The 19,143-nt window shown below is 42.1% G+C and overlaps 1 protein-coding gene across 2 annotated transcripts in view; it reads left to right on the top strand.

The window, feature by feature from the left end:
- Window positions 1-19,143, top strand: part of wwp2 (WW domain containing E3 ubiquitin protein ligase 2) — a 71,427-nt gene that overhangs the window by 35,898 nt on the left and 16,386 nt on the right. Inside the window, exons 10-15 of one of the 2 annotated variants that reach the window (XM_078168169.1) lie at window positions 4,288-4,462; window positions 12,979-13,033; window positions 14,817-14,898; window positions 16,342-16,470; window positions 17,994-18,072; window positions 18,510-18,581. In XM_078168169.1, the coding sequence (XP_078024295.1) occupies window positions 4,288-4,462; window positions 12,979-13,033; window positions 14,817-14,898; window positions 16,342-16,470; window positions 17,994-18,072; window positions 18,510-18,581 (592 nt within the window). The remainder of the gene's footprint in view (window positions 1-4,287; window positions 4,463-12,978; window positions 13,034-14,816; window positions 14,899-16,341; window positions 16,471-17,993; window positions 18,073-18,509; window positions 18,582-19,143) is intronic. The other variant, XM_078168170.1, reaches the window with a different exon arrangement.

Raw genomic sequence — 19,143 nt, 5'->3', positions numbered from 1 at the left:
ACTAAACATTTAGCCTCTGAAATAATCAATGAAGTTACGCTGCTCCTCATGCGTAAATGTGCACAGCACCATTATTAATGGGGAGTCGGACAGTAGCTCTGCTCTGCTCTCTGCTATGTTTGCAAGTTTTAGAGAATGTAATTAATATTTTCCTTAATGATTTATTTCACCCAACCACAACCCATCCGTGCATCCCTGTGTGTGTAACAGGCTGAGAGTATGCATGTTGTGAACTCGCCTATGTCAGCCCATCTTACTGTCTGAATAATGCACCCTTTAAATGGCAGGAAATTACTGCAGCTGTCTGACTTCAGACCAGATTTTTGTTGGTCAATGGCACAATCACCTTCTGCTGCCTCAAAATAGCAATACACCAACAGTTTACCTGATCAAACCTCATTTTAAGACATCCACACCCAGGGGCGCAACGGTAAGCGCAAGTACATTTGCAGCTTACACAATGTGGCCACTAGCCATGAATATGACAACTGCGTCAGTCTTAAATGGGCAATGACAGTTGCGCTGCACTGTGCATCACTTTGGATGTAAGATAGGGCCCATCATCTTTAAGATTTTACTTCTTTTTGATTTGGAGACACCTGTGGTTGCTGGTGGTAATAACAAGTGTGTTTTAAAGGATAAGTCAGGGGATAAAGTTTCTATTTTTCATATTGTCAACAAATAATATGAATGGACCCAAACCACCAATATATTCATTCTACTATGAAACCATTAAAAACAACATAAGTGAGCCACACTGTTGCGCCTTCGTTACCATGAACACACACACTGTCATTTATTTTGACTCAGTCCCACATACACCTTCCTGCTGCCCCAATACTCTCTAGGGCACTGAATGTGCATTAATCCACTGCTGAAAATAGTTCTCAACAAATGCACTTCTTCCTTCTGTTGAGTGAATAAAAACCACAGAGCCCAGCAGTTTCAGTAATGTAGAGCTTTGTTTAATGTCTATAAATACATTTTATATTTGTGACTTGTTTTTTAAAACATTAGCATGTATCTTTATATAGAACAGCCAAAAATGTGAACTGAGAGGAATCACTGTATCATATTGTCCTATATCTTATGATTACTGATTTTAGTGTACAAAAATTTCCCTGACAAATACTTTGTGTTACCTGTTGCTGCTTCACAATAAATTGTACTGCCGGTTGAACTCTTTTAATCTGAAACAGAAGGAAATGTTTGGTTTGCATTAGCGAGACATGGCTGAAGCAGAGATGTCATTAAACAGAGAAATAAACACTAACAGTAGAGTACTCACATGCATTGTTTCCTGTGAATCCCTTGTGTGTTGTGTTCTGTTTTGAACCCACACAGGAAAGACGGACTGCACCATTAACAATGAAAACTACAACATAAGGGGCAAATGCAAGATGTAAATATATTGAATTGCTGTTGCTGAAAAAATGCCAGCCATGTATAGCCTTTAGAAAGTGAGGTGGGACGCCCTGGTGGCACAGCGGATAAGCTGCCGACATAGAACAGTTACATCACTTGTTTGAATCCTGCATGTCATTTTTTCATCACCTTTTACTATCAACTTGGTAACAGAGACATAAAATGCCCCAAAACCCTCCATGAATAGAGACTTGACTTAATAAAAATCTCAGGGATTATAACATTTAATAAATGCGTACTCATTCAGGGAAAGTTGACTGAGAATGTTAACTTGAGTAAATCTTTCATGCAGCTCTCCTCCTGTGCACTGAATACACAGTGAATGTGTGTGTGTGAGTTTGCAGTAATAGCTTTGGTGCAACAGAAGTGAGTCTATTTAGAGGACTTGAACCCTTGGAAGGATTCAGCAAATGAAAACCTTGGAAACCTTGTGTGTTGTTCAGATTCCCACCAGTAATGAAATGTTATGTTTTTCCATGTAATACAATACCAGAGAGCTTTAAAAAGTGTGTCTCAAACTGTTAAAATGTAGAATAGAATAGATAAGATTTTGACAAATTAAAGTTCATTGTAGGGAACTAGAGCAGAGTTTATCTTACAGCTTGTCTCACACATCCATTGCAGTAGCTGGTGTTTTTTTTATGCCTCCACACCGACAACAGCCATGGCTGGAGGCGTTATGTTTTTGGGTTGTCCGTCCACCCTATTCTCGTGAATGCAATATCTCCAGAACACCTTGGGGGAATTTCTTCAAATTTAACACAAACGTACAGGTTGAATCGATTAGATTTTGGTGGCCAAAGGTCCAAGGTCACTGTGACCTCACTAAGCATGGTTTTGGCCCATAACTCAAGAGTTCCCTTGTTTGTAACCCTACAAACAAGGGAAACGGTTGCACTACTCTTGCAACAGTAGTCTGCAACTGTAACACAGTCAGTGCACTATGTTGACAACTTGTCTGTGTTGATTGTATGTATGTATGTATGTATGTATGTATGTATGTGAATATTGCAGCTGTTTGCACTATACTGCCCAAGACGAATTTCCCTTGCGGGACAATAAAGTTTATCTTATCTTATCTTATCTTAATTCATGACAAAATTTCACACAGATATCAAATAGGATAAAATAATGAAGTGATGACATTTTATATCCAAAAGATCAAAGGTCAGCTTCACTGTGACATCATGATGTTCTGCAGAAACACTTTTCTGGTTGTTACTTGGCATCATAACTCAGGAACAGAAGAGGAGACATTTGGTCAGATACTGAATTGGTGACACTAATCTTGGGAGTCCACCTTGAAACTGTGCTGATTAAATAGATCTTATGTGCTGCGGGGGGTCAGATGTGTGTAAAGCATCCACATTTTAAAATATGTAGCTTATTTGTAGCATCATCCACATTTAAAAACATTGTCTGCTGTCATGGCTTCATATGAGTCTGGACAGACATGGATGTAAACTGTAACTTGACATGGTGGCGGTGGGATACAACCACAAGGCAAGGAAATTCTAGTTTTATCCTGACTGTGGTGGAAACCAGACCTGAAGCCCACTTTAGAAAAACATTGAACAAACTAGAAATGAAGAGGATCACAGAGATATAGTGCTCCAGCTAGTCTAAAAAATGTCATGGAGTTTTAACATCGGGGCAACAATGAAAGCGCTTTCCTGGTCTGCTTTTATTCCTTTATGTGTGTGTAAGTGTGTGTGTGCGTATTTCTCAAGCCTGTTGGTATCTGCAGTGTGTTTTTGTTAGCATGCGGAAGTTGATGTTGTTTTCTCTTCCAAATTCTGTAGCGCTTGAGTCAGAGATATGAGAATAGAAGCAGAGCAGCATAACAGCAGCTTGTCCTGCTGAACCAAGGAAACTGGTCAGTGTGTGCGCGTGCGTGCGTGCGTGTGTGTATATGTGTGTGTGGGAGAGAGTGAGTGAGTGAGTGAGTGAAGCCATGTTCCTGTGTGTGTGTGGCATATGTGACCAATGTTTCCTGTGAGTGTGTGTGTATTTCTGTGGAACGTCTATATCTCAGTCTGTGTCCAGACTCCCCATCTCAGGGGAGGAACAGGGTATACATAGACATCTGAGTAATGCCATTGGCAGGCACTGACACACAAACACACGCCGCAGCACATGGTTATTGTCACTCAGAAACCTGGCGTCTCCTATTGTTTTCCCTCATCATTGTAATTGAGGGCTGGCATTGTCTTAAAGTGAATAAACTGTTTGATGACGTCTGAGGCCGAGCCAAACCAAAGTTTGGGCCCTGCCGTGTGAATATCCAGCAGCCTTATTCTGTCCCTGGAAAGCGGATTTTCTGGAGATATTGACCAAGTTTTAAAGTTTGCCGCTGACCATATGTAAGTTTGGGATATTTTTTTTTACATGCACAGGCCCTTAGACACTATGAGAAGTAGAAAACTAGTTACATTTTAAGCCAAATTTGTGGAAAAAATATGTTGGTATCTGTTTTATTTTTCTAAGCTCAGTAATCCACAACTTTAATCTAACGTGTTCTGTCAGGGATATTTTGGTTTAACTATTTTAGCAGCATAATCTATCCTTTCCTTCCCCTCCACTTCTTTTCTTCATCCATTTCTTTCCTGCTTCTGTACATCTTTACGCTTCTATCCCCTTTCCTCTTTTCTTCTTCCTCCCTCCCACTCTGTCTCCCTCCTCTCACTGTTTTCTTTCCTTTTCTTGCCTTTGTTTTTTCTCGTCTCTATAAATCAACACTGTTACTATCAGCAGTGTAGCGTTTTGATACAACCACCCACTCTTGACTTGTGCTTAATAAAGATGTTGTTGAAAGCTGCAGCCCCTCACATTTCCCCCCTTCTCTCTCTGTCCCCACTCCAGCTGGGAGAAGCGAGTGGACCAGCGGGGCAGGTTCTACTACGTGGACCACAACACCAGAACCACCACATGGCAGAGGCCCACAGCGGAGTCTGTGCGCAACTACCAGCAGTGGCAGAGTCAGCGCAGCCAACTGCAGGGCGCCATGCACCAGTTCAGTCAGCGCTTCCTCTACCAGGTATTCAAACCTTAACTGGCCAAGTTTTCATGCACACAGTATTCTAGTACACAGGAGAAAGAAGGCCACCTGTAGCAGTGACCTCTATAGCTCATTCTGCCGCCTCTGTTCCTCAACATAGTGAAAGAATAACTGTATATTTATATATAAAAAGTCCTCTTAGCAAAGGTAGAGCCAACACTATTTTTGTCATGTTCGCTCTTGCACAAAATGTCGCCTCATTTGTGGCACCTCACACAGAAAATAATGGTGCACTCTGACCAAAAAAACTGTTTTCTCCATCACCCTGTCAACACTGAAAACAGAGTTTGTGAAAATCTTCGTCCTGGATGGGGTTTTGCAAATGGTCCATTTACAGTGATCTAAAACACAGATTAGGTGTGGACGAAAAGCCAAAACACATTAAAAAAAGCTACGTTTTCAAACGTTGCCATGTACATGTGGAGTAGGCCTGAAAGTAATGCCATGTTTACCAGAAAGATGTGACGTGATTTATCAGCCTGTGATGTGTTACATGGAGGACAGAAATTCCCATCAATAGCAGCGTGTCAACCGACAGGCAAAACCACAATCACTACAATTTCACAAATACGCAGAATCTTCTTCGGTCACTCATGACTTTTATTGTGTGTAGACATTACACTGTATGTATAGATGTGTTACTTCCACAGTAAAGAGTTAGCACCACTGCCATTTAAAGTCTGAGTGAAGTCAGCTCAGTTTGAAAGAAAGAACCCACAACCAGTGTTGTATTACTTGAGAATGCAATCCCATAATCTCAGTGATGGTTTTGGAGGTCATTTACCTTGTTCTTGTTATTTGTCTTTCATGCCTGGTGTGTGTATGCCTCCTGTCATAAGAGCGCTTTGAGGGAATTTCTCCCAATTTGGCACAAATGTCCCCTTGGACTTACAGATAAACTGTATTTTGGTGGCCAAAGGTCAAGGTTATTGTGACCTTATCTGTCTCATTCTTGTGAATGCAATATCTGAAGGACACTTTGAGGGAATTTTTTCAAGTTTGGCTCAAACGTCCACTCAGACTCAATAATTAATTCATTAGAATTTTGGTGGTCAAAGGTGCCTTCACAAAACATGTTTAAAGACAGACTTTTTTAAAATTTGACACATAGTTACTTTAAAGCAGCACAAATCCGTTTGTTCAGCCACTGTTTTTGGAGGTAAAACCCTGCGGTGTCACGCATTACTGTAGGGTTTAAAGTTGGGCTAGAGTTGATCTGCTTCAGCTCACATTGTTGAGAATGAAAACACTGTGAAATACTTTTCATGAAATGTCACATAGTAGATCTTTGTTTAAATTTGTCGCACAATGCACCTCATGACTGAACACAATCAGTACATGTTTTGAGTAACATCAGCACTATATATGACACAGTGTGGTTTACTTGTTGGAGACGTCGCCTATAGGGGGGGATCAAAGATGTTATTTGAGACTTGTTTATAGTATTTTTCCAGTGGAGTAAGTTAGAGTTTCGGTTGTGTCTCTGACAGTCGCCTTCCTCTCAGTGAAGCAGCCAAGGTCAGACTGCAGCCAGACAGTACAGACTTATGGGACTAAATCAACAGAGCTTTCTCAATGGACCATTAGTAAAACCAGCCTTAAAACTCTTATAGGCTTCTATAAAAACACCTCACCCAGCACTGTGTGTGTGTGTGTGTGCTAGCGTTTCAGTTTTTTTGAAAATGTTTTACTCCATCCATTCTTCGAACCCTCCCATCATCTGTCTGTCCTGTTATTCATACACCATCATCCCATCCCTCCCTTTTTTAAACTCATTGACATTTTCACACCCAAAGATTTCTCCCTTTACACTTTGGATCCCATCATCTCACAGCATCCCTGTCTGCATGTGGCTGCTGTGGTCAGTGTTGAAATGTTTTATTACTCAATTTAACCAGAACACTCAGATTCATTTTTTGGTCTTCAGACTACTGAAGCAGGAGTAGTTAAACTTCGGGCATTAACCCCCATCAAACATCTGGGCAGTTAACATACAAGCAGGAGAGAAACAAAGCTCCTTTATGAAAAGTTAAACACAAAATGTGAGCAGGTGGTGTAGCTGCTAACTTATTATTGATTTATTGTTCACTTGCAGTTACAGTGGCTCTTGGCTGGTTATCATTTTGTGTTTCTGTTTACACTAAAGTTGTTATTATTTCTGTTCCAAGGCTGGGTATCAAACCTCAGTACTTTTTGGGTACAAGAAAAAATGTGTACATAGCAAGTCTTGAAAGCACCAAAAGCTGACATTAATGCTTTTTTGGATTCTTAGTCATGTTTCCTTATTCTTTGATCAGATATTTTTAAACCTTTCTCGTACAGTACTGTTAACTTGTACAGTTGCTTGTGTTAGACAAAATTAAACACTGTAGTGTAGCTGTTGTTCCAGATACTTTTTTTCCACTGTTCTCTGCCTTTTTTTTAGGGAGGAGTAACTGGATCAAAAATTTGGCAATGCTTAGGAAAAGATAGAAAGTTCTGGGTACATTCAGGATACTGAGCAGTGTCAGGATTAATTCAGGTTTTCATGTCACCAAAGGGGACACTACACACCTTGAGTCCTCCTTGTGACAGAGACATTTAGGTTCAGTGTTGGCTGGAAACTTGCCTCCTTCCTTCCTCCTCCGCCCTGGTTCCCTCCCTCCTTGCACTCCCTCAGTGTGTGTGTGTGTGAGAAAAGCCAATAGGCAGGTCTGCCCTCCGTGTTGATAGTACACTGCTCCGTCTTGGAATGCCCACATTGCTGATAGCAGCTACTATTTATGGCCCCAGTGTGTGTGAACAAGGAAACACACAAAAGAGCTCATAGTTTAACTGTGAGCACAGCCACATGTTCTACTGCCCGACTAACACTCTCACTGTGTGCAGATGCACTATAGAAAATAATTATTCGAAAATTAGTTAGATAATATATCATCCTCTCTTACCATTATTAATAAGGTCATGGTCATAAGGTTTTATTTTCTGCGGCTGTTTAGGATTCTTTGTTAGTGTGTGTTTGTGTTTGTGATGCTCATGTGTGTATGTAGGTCCCCACTGTTAAATCACGTGCTCCTCCTCTCTGAGTTTGTGTGTGTGTGTGTGTGTGTGTGTGTGTGTGTTCACAGGCTTGCAATGTCGAGGTCAGGTGCCACATTTCTTTTCTGTAGCACATGACAACCAGAGAGGGTCAAGGGGCCGGTTGTCCTCTTAAATGGACCATGGCACTGTAACTGGTGTCTCCATGCATGCATGCAGACTCACATACACAGACACACACAGACACACACAGATACACACACTGTGTAAAGTTGTGTCTGAGCAAACTCTTAAAATCAAGCACCAAAGCGTGCAAGCATTCAAAGTTTTTATGCATTAGCCACACGAATACTTGCACATATACCCTTTTTTAGCTGGTCCTGTGTGTGTATGTGTGTGTGTGTGTGTGTGTGTGTGTGTTCAGAGTAATTGCAGCTCGTTAGGAACCCCAGAGAGAGCTGCCTCAGAGTCATTAACTGCTGTTTCCGGCTCTCCCCTCTCTCTCTCCCCTCTTCTTTTCACCTTTACCAGTCTTCCTTTCCTTGACCTCTATCCGTTTCTTTAGCCCCGCCCATCATTCTGTCATCTCTCCAAAATCCCCCCCAATCTCCATTTCCCTCTCAAAATTCCCCTTTTCTGCATCATTTTTATCTTGATTCGCTTGCGATCACGTCTCCTTCTTTCTCTTTCTTTATCTCTGTTTTTACCACTCTTCTTCCTCTGGCCTCAGAATTCGTCCCCCTCCCAACCTCCCTCGCCCCTCCCAACCTCCCTCGCTCCCCCTCCCTCCACCCCCCCATCTCCGACTCTCTGTCCATTCTCGCTGGAACAGGGACCCTTAACAGCAGCACCTGAATCAGCCCTGTGTTTTATCACTTGCACCACTGAACAGAAAACTTACACATGGCTGTAAGTCACATTCGCTGATGTTTACACACAACCCGTCACTGCTCATGTTTCCATAAAGCACATTTGTGAGTGGTTAATACTATGAAAGGACAATGAACAGACGTTATTTAAACTGCACTGATGCTGGTTTTGTTAACAGTATGTTGTGAATTAAAGATTGATCCTATGAGTGTGATTTACGGTATGTTGGTTTTACTATACATTAAAAATGTTTATCTTGCGTTAAAATTAAACATCAGTGGACAGAACCTACTAGTCTGCATGGGCAGATAAGTTTCCTCTTCACACATATAATCCTATGATTTAAATACCTACATTTGTATTCACATATATTCCAGCTGCATTCAGACATTTTCCAAACTACACCAATGGGCCAAAGAGCAGTAATTTGTTTACGTGTTACAGTACGCTGCACTGTGGACAAATATTTAGTCAGAGTTCACAGTAATTTTCCTATGCAAAAAAGTTACAATAAAATGTTTGTGCTCAGTGGCACTCTCTTCACACGCAAAGGGCCCACATCCCTAGACAACAACAACAGAAGAAAGGAAACAGTTCCACAAAAAGTAACAGCATCAGCACCTAGCAAGCAGGCCCCTAGAAACACAACTCAGCCTTGCAGCCAGTTTTTCCCAGTGGACACTCTCAGTATTGCAGCGAAGAAATTCCCCGCAGCCCAAAAAGCATTTTCCCCACAGGCCACCATTGTAAAAGTAAAGCCTGTAAAACTGTTGACAGGACACCTCAAACTGCAAACAAGTTCAATTATGACTCTTCATTGTGTATTTTGATCCATGGAGGTTTTATGTTAGTGACCCTTTCCTCTAGCAGAGAAAAGCAATTTCGAAATCTGTGATGTCATCACAGTGTAAAGTCAATGAGCCGAGCATGAACTCGCGGACGGGGCCAGTAGGAGAAACACTATTTCACATATTCAGTGGGCTGCATGCTGCAAAAGTAAACCTGGAAGCTAGAAACTTTTTTGGCATATGTGCTAGGTGAGCAACTCCATTGGTATGAATAGGTGCCATCTTGGCATCCAGTATCTAGTTATTATCATAAATTGTTATAGTACAGTGCCATTTTGGAATTGCCTATATATGTGGAATAGCCTATATATGTTGACATTTTGGCATCTATGCCACCGTTACAAGTAAGCCTAATTAGTGTTGAGCAGTTCCTGTTTGCTGTGTACCCATGTGTGAACTTAAAAACATGATGATTGTCAGGCTTGTTCTGGAGCTACGTCTTTGGCATGATTTTCAAGCAATTTTATGGATGTTTATTTGCAGTGGACATTGAAGATAATGCTATCCTTGCAAAGTTACACTTAATCTAGCAAAACAGAATGTGTATCATGTCTGTGTGTTCAGGTTTGACTGACATATGACTCAGAGAAGGAGTATGACTCATGAAGCAAATTTGGCAATCAGGTGCTAAGGTTTTTAAAGTATAAGCAAGGGAGTACAAGTAATGTCCTCCATTAGCTGTGTGTCACAGCTGCTACAGCTCCAGTTGCTGACTGTGTGGATAAGCAGGCCAAACTACAGTAACCTCAAAATTTTTAATGTCAGATCAATGGTATAATGTTGATTTGTTTTGTTGAGGCAAAGGTTCACAGTGGATAATGTTTAAATTGTCCCGATGAATGTTAAGATAATTGGTCATTTGCCATGGGGTTTGTTAAAGTTGAACATTTAACTCAATTCTTAATATTGGGAACAAATTCCCAGTCTGACTCTTTACTTTCCTCTCTCAAAAAAGAACAAAAATGCAAAAAAAACTTTGAAGAAAGCATTTGTACATTTATAGAGCAAACAATTAATCAGGCAAGAAAAGAATTGGCAGATGACCCAATAATGAAAAAAATTGTTAGTTGCAGCCCAACCACATCTCACAGGGTCATTAGAAGACCTAAGACCATGGATTTCAGTTAAACGCTGTGGAAAAAACTTTGAGTTGAGATATTTTGTTGCACATTTGTTAAATTGTCCTCAAACATCTCTGTCTGAACCGGGTCAAATTAAAACCGATCTGTTGAGAATATAAACCTATAAGCAAATTAGAAAGATGCAAATATTCACCAGCAAAAATAGTTTCTTTCTGATTTTTTTTTTTTATGAACACTGGGCAAGTAACCATCAGTTAATATAAGATGAGAAACAACATAACAAAAACTGCTTGGCTAAATCAGTCTGAAACACAGATGAGCGTCCATGTTTTCAGAGTGTTTGAATGGCTGATGAACCCATTGACCTCAAGTTTACTGGATTCCTGTTATTCGTTTTTTCTCCTCATGGGCACAGATTTGCCTCTGCTCTCTGCAGATGTGCAAAACAAGTGGCAAGTCGTCATTGCAACAGCAATGTGCCTAAAGTTTTTATAGATGTATAAATTAATAGTTAAAGTTTTTTTAATAGGTTTGCATATTTTCTGTAGCCGCATTGGTGGTAAAAGTGTTTGAACATGTTAAAAACAACTGGCTGAAATCATCATTTTCACCTGTGGTGTCTGGCCATGAAATGGTATCCATTCAGATCCATAACACCCAGCCATTATTTCACACGTTTCTGCCAACATGCTGCTTTTCCCTCTCTTCTTCTCCCTCCCTTGTTTTCTCAGTCTCTCTTTCTTTTCCTCCCTCCAGCCTCGCTCTGTCTGGAAGCTGCTGAGGAGCTGAATGGTCAGAGCCAGGATGAAGTCATCATGTCTTTATATCATTATATTCTCCTTTTACCTTTTTTAGTCACAGAAAACCCATAAGGGTGGGGCGCCGGGGCATAGATTGGCTGTTGATGGGAGCGACACACACATATACACACACACACACACACCTTTAACCCTGTTATGTGCCCACTCTCGTTCCTTCAGCAGGCCCCGTCCTTTCCATCCTGACTCCCTCAGAGTTTCCATGACAGAGCTACTTTAAATGGGCACAGTCACATTTCTTTTTGGGAAATGCTGCGTAAAGTGACGTTGACATTTGGTGGATAATACTCTACTTTATGGCTTCTCAGGAAATAATCATCACTTTTGTGGTGCAACATGTCTCAGTGAAAAAAAAACCCTTTGAAGGTCCACCAGCTTTCATTTGGAAAATAGTGGCTTTGGGTTTTTTCACTTCAGGGTAGCTAATAAAGGACAACAAGCGCTACCTGTGCTGCCAAAACCTGCTATTAAACAGAAGGTGAATCCACAGAAACCAATTTTTTCATGCATTTTTGTATGATTTTCTAAATGAATAACTGTGGGTTTTTTTTGTTTTTTTTGGTCCACATTGAGGGTTGTTTGGCTTCTACAATCCCCAAATACAACTCACAGTGCACCCGCCTTTTTTATTTGCAGCACCACTGACATATTATCCAGCGTAACATGTTGTCATTAGAGGAACTGCTTGGTGGTGCAGTAAATGATTCTGCAGCAGTTTGCAACACACCTACATCAACCTCTTTGATAAACATCTTTAGCATGAAAACCCATCAGCAGCCACTAATTCCTAACAAGCGTCTTTTCAGCTACTTTTCCACTCGAGCTAATATATTCATGTGAGCTTGTGTGTGTGTATTCCAACATAAGAACGTACACATTGACTGACTGTTTGCCACGGACAAACTTTCCACACCATGGCACACACACACACACACTTTTTTTTCAGTGTGTGTGTATATGAGTGTAGGCTGAGTAAACCCCACAGTGGTTTCCAGACCCAGGGTGAATAAAGGTGCCTTTTGTCAGGCCTGGGGTAGGTTGGGGCGGCCGGTGAGGAGGCGGGAGGGGGGTGTCCAGTCTGGAACAAGCATGAATGTTCCCTCAGTTCCCTCAGACATCGCACTTCCCTGCCTACTTTCACAGCAGCACTAGAAGAGAGCAAGAGAAAAGAGGTGGGGTAGGGAGGGGTGCCAGGGTGGAGGAGGAGGTGAGGAGGAGGAGGAGGTGGGGTGTATTTGAGGAGGTGAGCGGGAAGCCGGGGGGTGGGGCTTGCATCCAGCCAGTGAGCTCATTGGAACAGCGTTGTTGTTTTATCCTCCTACCGAGCGTGTAGTTGTTGGAAGGCATACGAGCCGCCGGCCGGCCAGCTCCCTCAGTTGCCCCTTACCGCCGCAGCAGAGAGGAGCCACCCCCACCCCTTAACACACACACACATGCACACACACACACACACACACACACAGCCAGCCTCACTCACCCACAGGTATCATCCCTGTTGTGTGAGTTAGCGAGGTCAAGCGAAGACTTGATTGTCTAAGTTCAGGGCAGCTTTGCTAAGTAAGTTTTTCTGGATTTTTTTAATTTTCTAATTTTTTTCTTTCTCATCCAAACTCTTGTTGGTTTTCCCTTCTTTCTGTATTTTTTGGGTTGTTTTTTCCCAATCTTTTCCTCCTTCTCATCCTCACGCGGCAGTGAGAAACCAAATGGACAGACTGAAGAATTTCACACCGTGATGTACATTGAGGACAACAAACGCTGAAAGCAGGAAAAAAGGCATGCAGAGAGATGGAGGAAGAGAGGACAGAGACAGAAAGGTGTCCTAACCGGATTTGTTTTGTCTCTCTCTGTTTCTCTCTCAGCCGTCTGGTGCTCCGGTGGAAAATGATCCTCTGGGCCCACTGCCTCCTGGATGGGGTAAGTTTGCCTAACACACTCCTCGTGCATACACTCCAGACAAAGTTACTCTCAGTGGGGGGGGGGGGCAAAATGGTCTTGAATTTTAGTTTGTGTCAGATTTTGGTCAGTTTGAAAGTCCTCTTTACCTGCTGAAGGTGTTGATCAGTCAGGATAGGATTCTTCAGTCTGAGCTGTTTCCAATCACAACGTGAAATCCTCACCAGTTTTGTGTAGGTATTTTTTAATGACTCTTGTAAGTAGTTAACGGCAAAGCAATGCAATTTGTCAAGATATAAACGGTGGGCTCTTGATTTGGTCACTTAAAGTTTTTCAAAATGTGGTTTTTATTTCTGCAGACAGCTGCAATGGAGTGAGGTTTGGGTGAAGTGTTGCAAAATGTTTGCAGCATTGCAGCATTTTCTCTTCTCCACAGAACTCTGGGCGATCATTTTAAGCCTCTTAGCAACACCAGAAACAATGCTGGTTCGGTGGCTTCAATTATTTGCTTGAGCGTCTTCCTTGTAGCCCCCCCCAGTGAGGACAGTTGTTAATTGATTGATTTATGTCTCAGCTCCTGATTTTGATTTTCATTCCGGCGTTGAAAATCTGGATAAAATGTCTCTTGGTTTCTTTTTCATCCCCTGCTCATGTTATACCAATTCATCACTGTACGCACTCCCTTTACTCTTAAGTCCGCAAATTACAGAGGCCGCATTATTGATGGGACTCTTCATCATCCAACATTTTCCCAAATGAGTAATGTAATCGGATCCACGCAGAATCATGTCACACACATTCATTCATAAAGGAACGCCGCTGGCAGCTCCGCACCAACATTTTCACAGACTTCATCACACAGCCATGTTCGCTCCAAAAACCCTCACTCCCTTGCCCATGATGCCTTTTCAACATGTTGCGGTACCTCAAGACCAAAACCTCAATTATATCACTGGCTCAGATTCGCTTCTCTGGCGCGCTCTTTTTCATCTGTGGTCGCTCCCCTCGCCTTTTTTTTTCAAGGCTCAGATTCATAAAGAGAAAGATGGGAGAAAAGAGGGAAAGATGGAGGAGAAGCACAAGAGACACTGGAATGAAAGAAACTAAAAAAGCGGAGGGGGTGGGGGTGGGGGGTTCAAACTGGATAGTAAAGAGGGGGTGGAGTGAGTCAAGGAGAAAGCTAGTAACAGTTGCAATGTGAGCACTACTGTTTCTGGGCCCTCCACACACTCCTGTTAATGAGAAAAAGATGTCAGAGCGATGGAGGGAGGAGGATGGGGCACCAGCTACTTTCTCATGAGACTAGTGGCTTACCGTACACACACAGACACACACTTTACACACTTCCATAAAATGTTATTCTATGTTCAAGGTGCTTCCTATGTAGTCCTTCAGGTATTTCATACTTTTTTAAAGAAATGAATCTGGGCTTAATATTTGCTCCCAACAGCATGGTCACTTTGACTTTGAGACACCCCCACCACGACCCTGATGCCACACACACTCACACACACTTGGGTTTACCCCGGTGAGGTATTCGAATCAAGCCTCAGTGAAATATCACATAGACTTGCTGGTTTTCTATCACGGTGGTGAGATTTTTTTTTCCTGTCCATGCTGAAAGAGGGAGTGAGCCCAGTTGTTGCTGTCAGAGACTCTCAGGTGATCCCTCTGATCTCCATCGATTTATTGTGGAATTTATTCGCTTTTAAAACCCTCCAAGTTTAAACATCACAAACCCTAGAGAAGTGATTTTTTTTTTTTTTTTTTTCAGCGTGCTGTTGTGTTGTGTTTGTGTCCACAGAGAAGCGTCAGGACAATGGCAGAATTTACTTTGTCAACCACAACACACGGACAACACAATGGGACGATCCTCGGACCCAAGGGTGAGACTATGAACTGGAACAAGTACTAATACCTGTGTGTGTTAGTGTGTGTGCATGTGTTTGCCTGCTCGTTAGATGGAATGTCGCTTTGGGTGTTTGCTCATACTGAAGACGATTTAATCATCACACACAGTTTAGTGTGACAACAGAGGGAGTGATCTACATTACAATGTGTACATGTTTCCCACTGATCAGGGTGACTCCTGGAATATTCTGGAATTTAGGGACTATAGAAATTTGCCAAATTTGCAGGAACATAGCAGAACGGTTCAGTGCTGAAAAACAGCATCAGTAAAAGAAATCAGGAAACCGTGGAAACCTTTTGGGCTCTAGGCTGATATTCTTCGATCTCTCTGCTGTTTATTTGATCATTTTTCTGGCATCACTCTATTTCTTTGACGTTTTAAACACTTCCTGAGCTGAATTGTTTTCCTCTCACATCACTCATTCTAATTGAACCTCTAACTCTTGGTTGGATGAAGTAAATTTCACACATTACAGATTTGAATTTTCAGTCCTTTTCAGTGGTCAGGCTCTTAGAGGTGCAGAACATCTTCTGCTGTATATGACTTCATAAGGGCGAGCTGGAGATGTGGTCACTTGCCTCGGTTTGTGCCTCTCATCTGTTAACGTTACATTCAGGTCACAGAGCTAAGTATAGCAGCCTTTGACTAACCCAGAAGCTTGTCATACAACACTTACTGCTGTTATGAAGGTATTTCCACAACCCCCCAAAACTCTGCTAGCCATCTGAACAGGGGAAAAAAAGATTTTTAAGCAGTTTCCAAAAAAGATGGTAGCCTAAAAAATGGTTCTTGCATATATTCCACTGCATTGAAAAAACACCTTTGTTTCCCTGTGACATATAAGATAGAAAACACAATTTGAGTCACAACTTGTGAAGCGGGTTAAAAATCTTTTAAATGCTTAGCAGACTGAATATTTTTTATCAAGATGATGTGGAAGAGTTTTTGAGGACTTTGGAAATACTGTCGGAACAGCAGTAAGTGATTCAGAAATCGCTGGGCATTTCTTGTTCTGAGAAACTGATGGTTAGCTCCGTGATTCAGATGTAATACATGAGAAGCACAAACTGCGGCGAGAGTGGAACGAGGAATTTTTGGCCACACTAAAAATATTGCTCCGAGTCACTAGTCTTTATAATAAGATAACTTTTTTTACGGGCCTCTGCTGCTGTGGGCCCCACTGATGCAGGCTCTCTAGACTTTATTCTGGTTGGAAGCAGTCTAAATGCCTTTGGGATCCTCAGAGGAGATAAACTCCACCTGAGCACAGCTGTGAATTTTTGTACCAGTGCAGGGTTTTTGTTTCAGCGTCTAGGGCTTTAGATCCACAGGTTGGTGGGGAGGTGTGTTAGTTTCATCCCCAGGACGGGGCCCCCTTCGGCTGGGACCGTGCTCACTGCCCCTCTCCCTGTTGCAGGATGATCAAGGAGCACCCCCTGCCCCCGGGCTGGGAGATGAAGTACACCGCCGAGGGAGTCCGATATTTTGTGGACCACAACTCGCGCACCACCACCTTTAAAGACCCCCGACCTGGGTTTGAGTCAGGGTAAATATTCTCTTAGCCCTTCCTCCCAAATCTGCTTTTTTTTTTTTTTTTTTTTTAAATTCAAAGTATGTCACAGGCTGAGGCAAAGACATTCTGAGTAAATGATCCCTGTCACGAATTTCATGGAGAAAAAAACCTGATGAAGTGAACTAAATCAGCTTTTTTATCAATTTGATTAATTATTGCACAATGATTTTGCCTTGGTCTGACATAACTACATTGCAAATATCAATTTAAACAATCCCCTCGTTTTGTGAGAAGCTTAAAAATCATGAAAAAGGTCAAAGCTGTATCTAAACTACATCATCTTTTTTATTTTTTGTCTGCATCTGTATTGAGCCCATGTTTTATCCATCGCCTCGCCTTTCATTTCTATTTTTAAATACCTGTTTGGGCCAGATTGAATTAATTTAAGCCTCACAGATATTTTAACAAGAAGTGATATTTTATCACAGCAACATGTTCATGCTAGCACACACGCACACACACACACACACACACACACACACACACACACACACACACACACACACACACACGCACACACCTCTTCCCCTCAGCCTGTGGATGTTTGCCTTGCCTTGAAGCAGTCTCAAATCTCACCGCAAAAGTCAGGAGAATGTGCAGATGTGCGACAACAGATCCACTGCAGACTGCACTGGCATGTGTGTGGGTGTGTGTGCACTCTGGTGTTTGTGCTTTTCTGTGTTCATGTTCAACATATAAACATATATATTTGCTTATGGCCTGCTTGTGCGTGTCTGTGTGTGTGTGTGTATGCGCGTGCATCTGCAAACTGCTTTTCATGCTGATATTTGAGCGTATTTTTAGGCCGCTGGTTATGGAGGGCTTTTGAAAGAGTCTTTACTGTTTTTACACTGGATCCTGCAGGAGTGTGTGTGTGTGTGTGTGTGTGTGTGTGTGTGTGTGTGTGTGTGTGTGTGTCCGTGGCCAGCGCTCTGCCTCTGCGGTCTCCATTTCCTAACCCAAACCGAGATGTGCCCGGCAGCTCGGCGAGCACAAACCCGACGCATTAGAGGCCCCCCCCCCCCCCCCCCCCAATTTCACTCTCTCTCCTCCCTTCCTCCCATTATCTTCCTAACTCACTCTCTCTTTCTTTCTCTCTGTGTCTCGGCCTCTCCAGTGCTGACAAGGCACATATCCAGCGTGTGTGTGCAGTGGGTTGGTGGAGCTTATACTAACACAGCTGCAGGACCAGACTCACCTCTGCCTTTGAGACCCAGACGCACCGAGCCGTTATTTAGAACAGAATGGCTGCTGGTGTGAATTTAATATTTACTTTGAGTCTCTGGCCTACAACCTAGAACATGAGGGCTTCTTAAAGGAGACCGTCATGTGTCTGTTGATCAACCGTCCACTGAAGAGCCGAAAACTTTTGACACCAAGGCCGTCTCATTTTGTCTCGCTGGAATTATTTAATCAGGATTCTCTGTGGATTAAATAGTTTCACATTGATCAAGTTCCTCTCTTCTCTCTCTCTTTGTGTGTGTGTTTGTGCGCAGGTCACGGCAGGGCGGTTCACCTGGTGCTTACGACCGCAGCTTCAGGTGGAAGTACCACCAGTTCCGTTTCCTGTGTCATGTAAGTGTTAACTGGAGGCTGAAGCCACGACAAAACTCTCCCTGTCCGCACATCTCACCTTGATGTGTGTGTGACTGTTTTAGCTTAAGGCTGTATATACAGTAGGTTAATATTTTCATAGTAATAATGAACTGCATTATATTCATCACCAGTGGTTGACTAAACTGAAAGGACCAGATACTGCTGGCTACATGCCAGGATCAGCACTGAATATATCACTGTAACACAAGTACTACTAAAGGATCACACTGGATAAGGGTTAAAGATAGAGATGAGAGTCCAGAGATTTGTGGTAATCAGCAGCTGTCAGTGTCTTTAAAGGCTTTGCAGAAGGTCATACTGACTCAAACCTGTTAAAACAATTTATTTTTCAAAATGCAGTTGTTTTTTAGCTCTTCAGTTGATTGATTTATTTTTCATTTTGTCTCTCTGCCCAGTCCAATGCCTTGCCCAGCCACGTAAAGATCTCGGTGTCCAGACAGACGCTGTTTGAGGATTCATTTCAGCAGGTCAGAGACCAACCAAACGCACATCTGTTCTGCACTTGAAGATAATGACATCATTTTGGGTTTAGTTCGCCAAAAACTTAAAATTTCACCAGATGACCAAAAAATGTTACCAGAAAAAAAGAGTACAGGCAGTCACAGGACAAAACAAATAAAGGTTTAAGCCTGAAAAAAAGCTTATTTAGTTAATGATGAATGAAGTCCTGATTATTGATGATCATGACATGAGATTAAAAGATATCACCATACACATACAATATTGTATAACACATATATATGTTACAGTCTGTGGTTAGACAAAAGTATAATTGACTAAAATTAAATAATATGTGACCTTTTTTTTTCTTTTTTACCTGAATGCAATTTTAAATTCTCCCAGTCTGTTTTGACTGAAGTCTATGTAAACCAGGCTCAGATGGGTCCACACATACATTAGAAAAATAAATATGGATACATCTCGTAAGCATCTGACACATTTAAGGTCAACATGGAGTCAGGATACTCAACTTGCTTTGCCCAGGGGCCACTTTTGGAAAATGACCAGAGGCCAGGAGCCAGTTAATAA

Source organism: Epinephelus lanceolatus, chromosome 5 (genome assembly GCF_041903045.1).
Source record: "Epinephelus lanceolatus isolate andai-2023 chromosome 5, ASM4190304v1, whole genome shotgun sequence".
NCBI lineage: Eukaryota > Metazoa > Chordata > Actinopteri > Perciformes > Serranidae > Epinephelus > Epinephelus lanceolatus.
The sequence above is the reverse complement of the archived record's forward strand: the minus strand, read 5'-3'. Positions and strand labels throughout refer to the sequence as shown.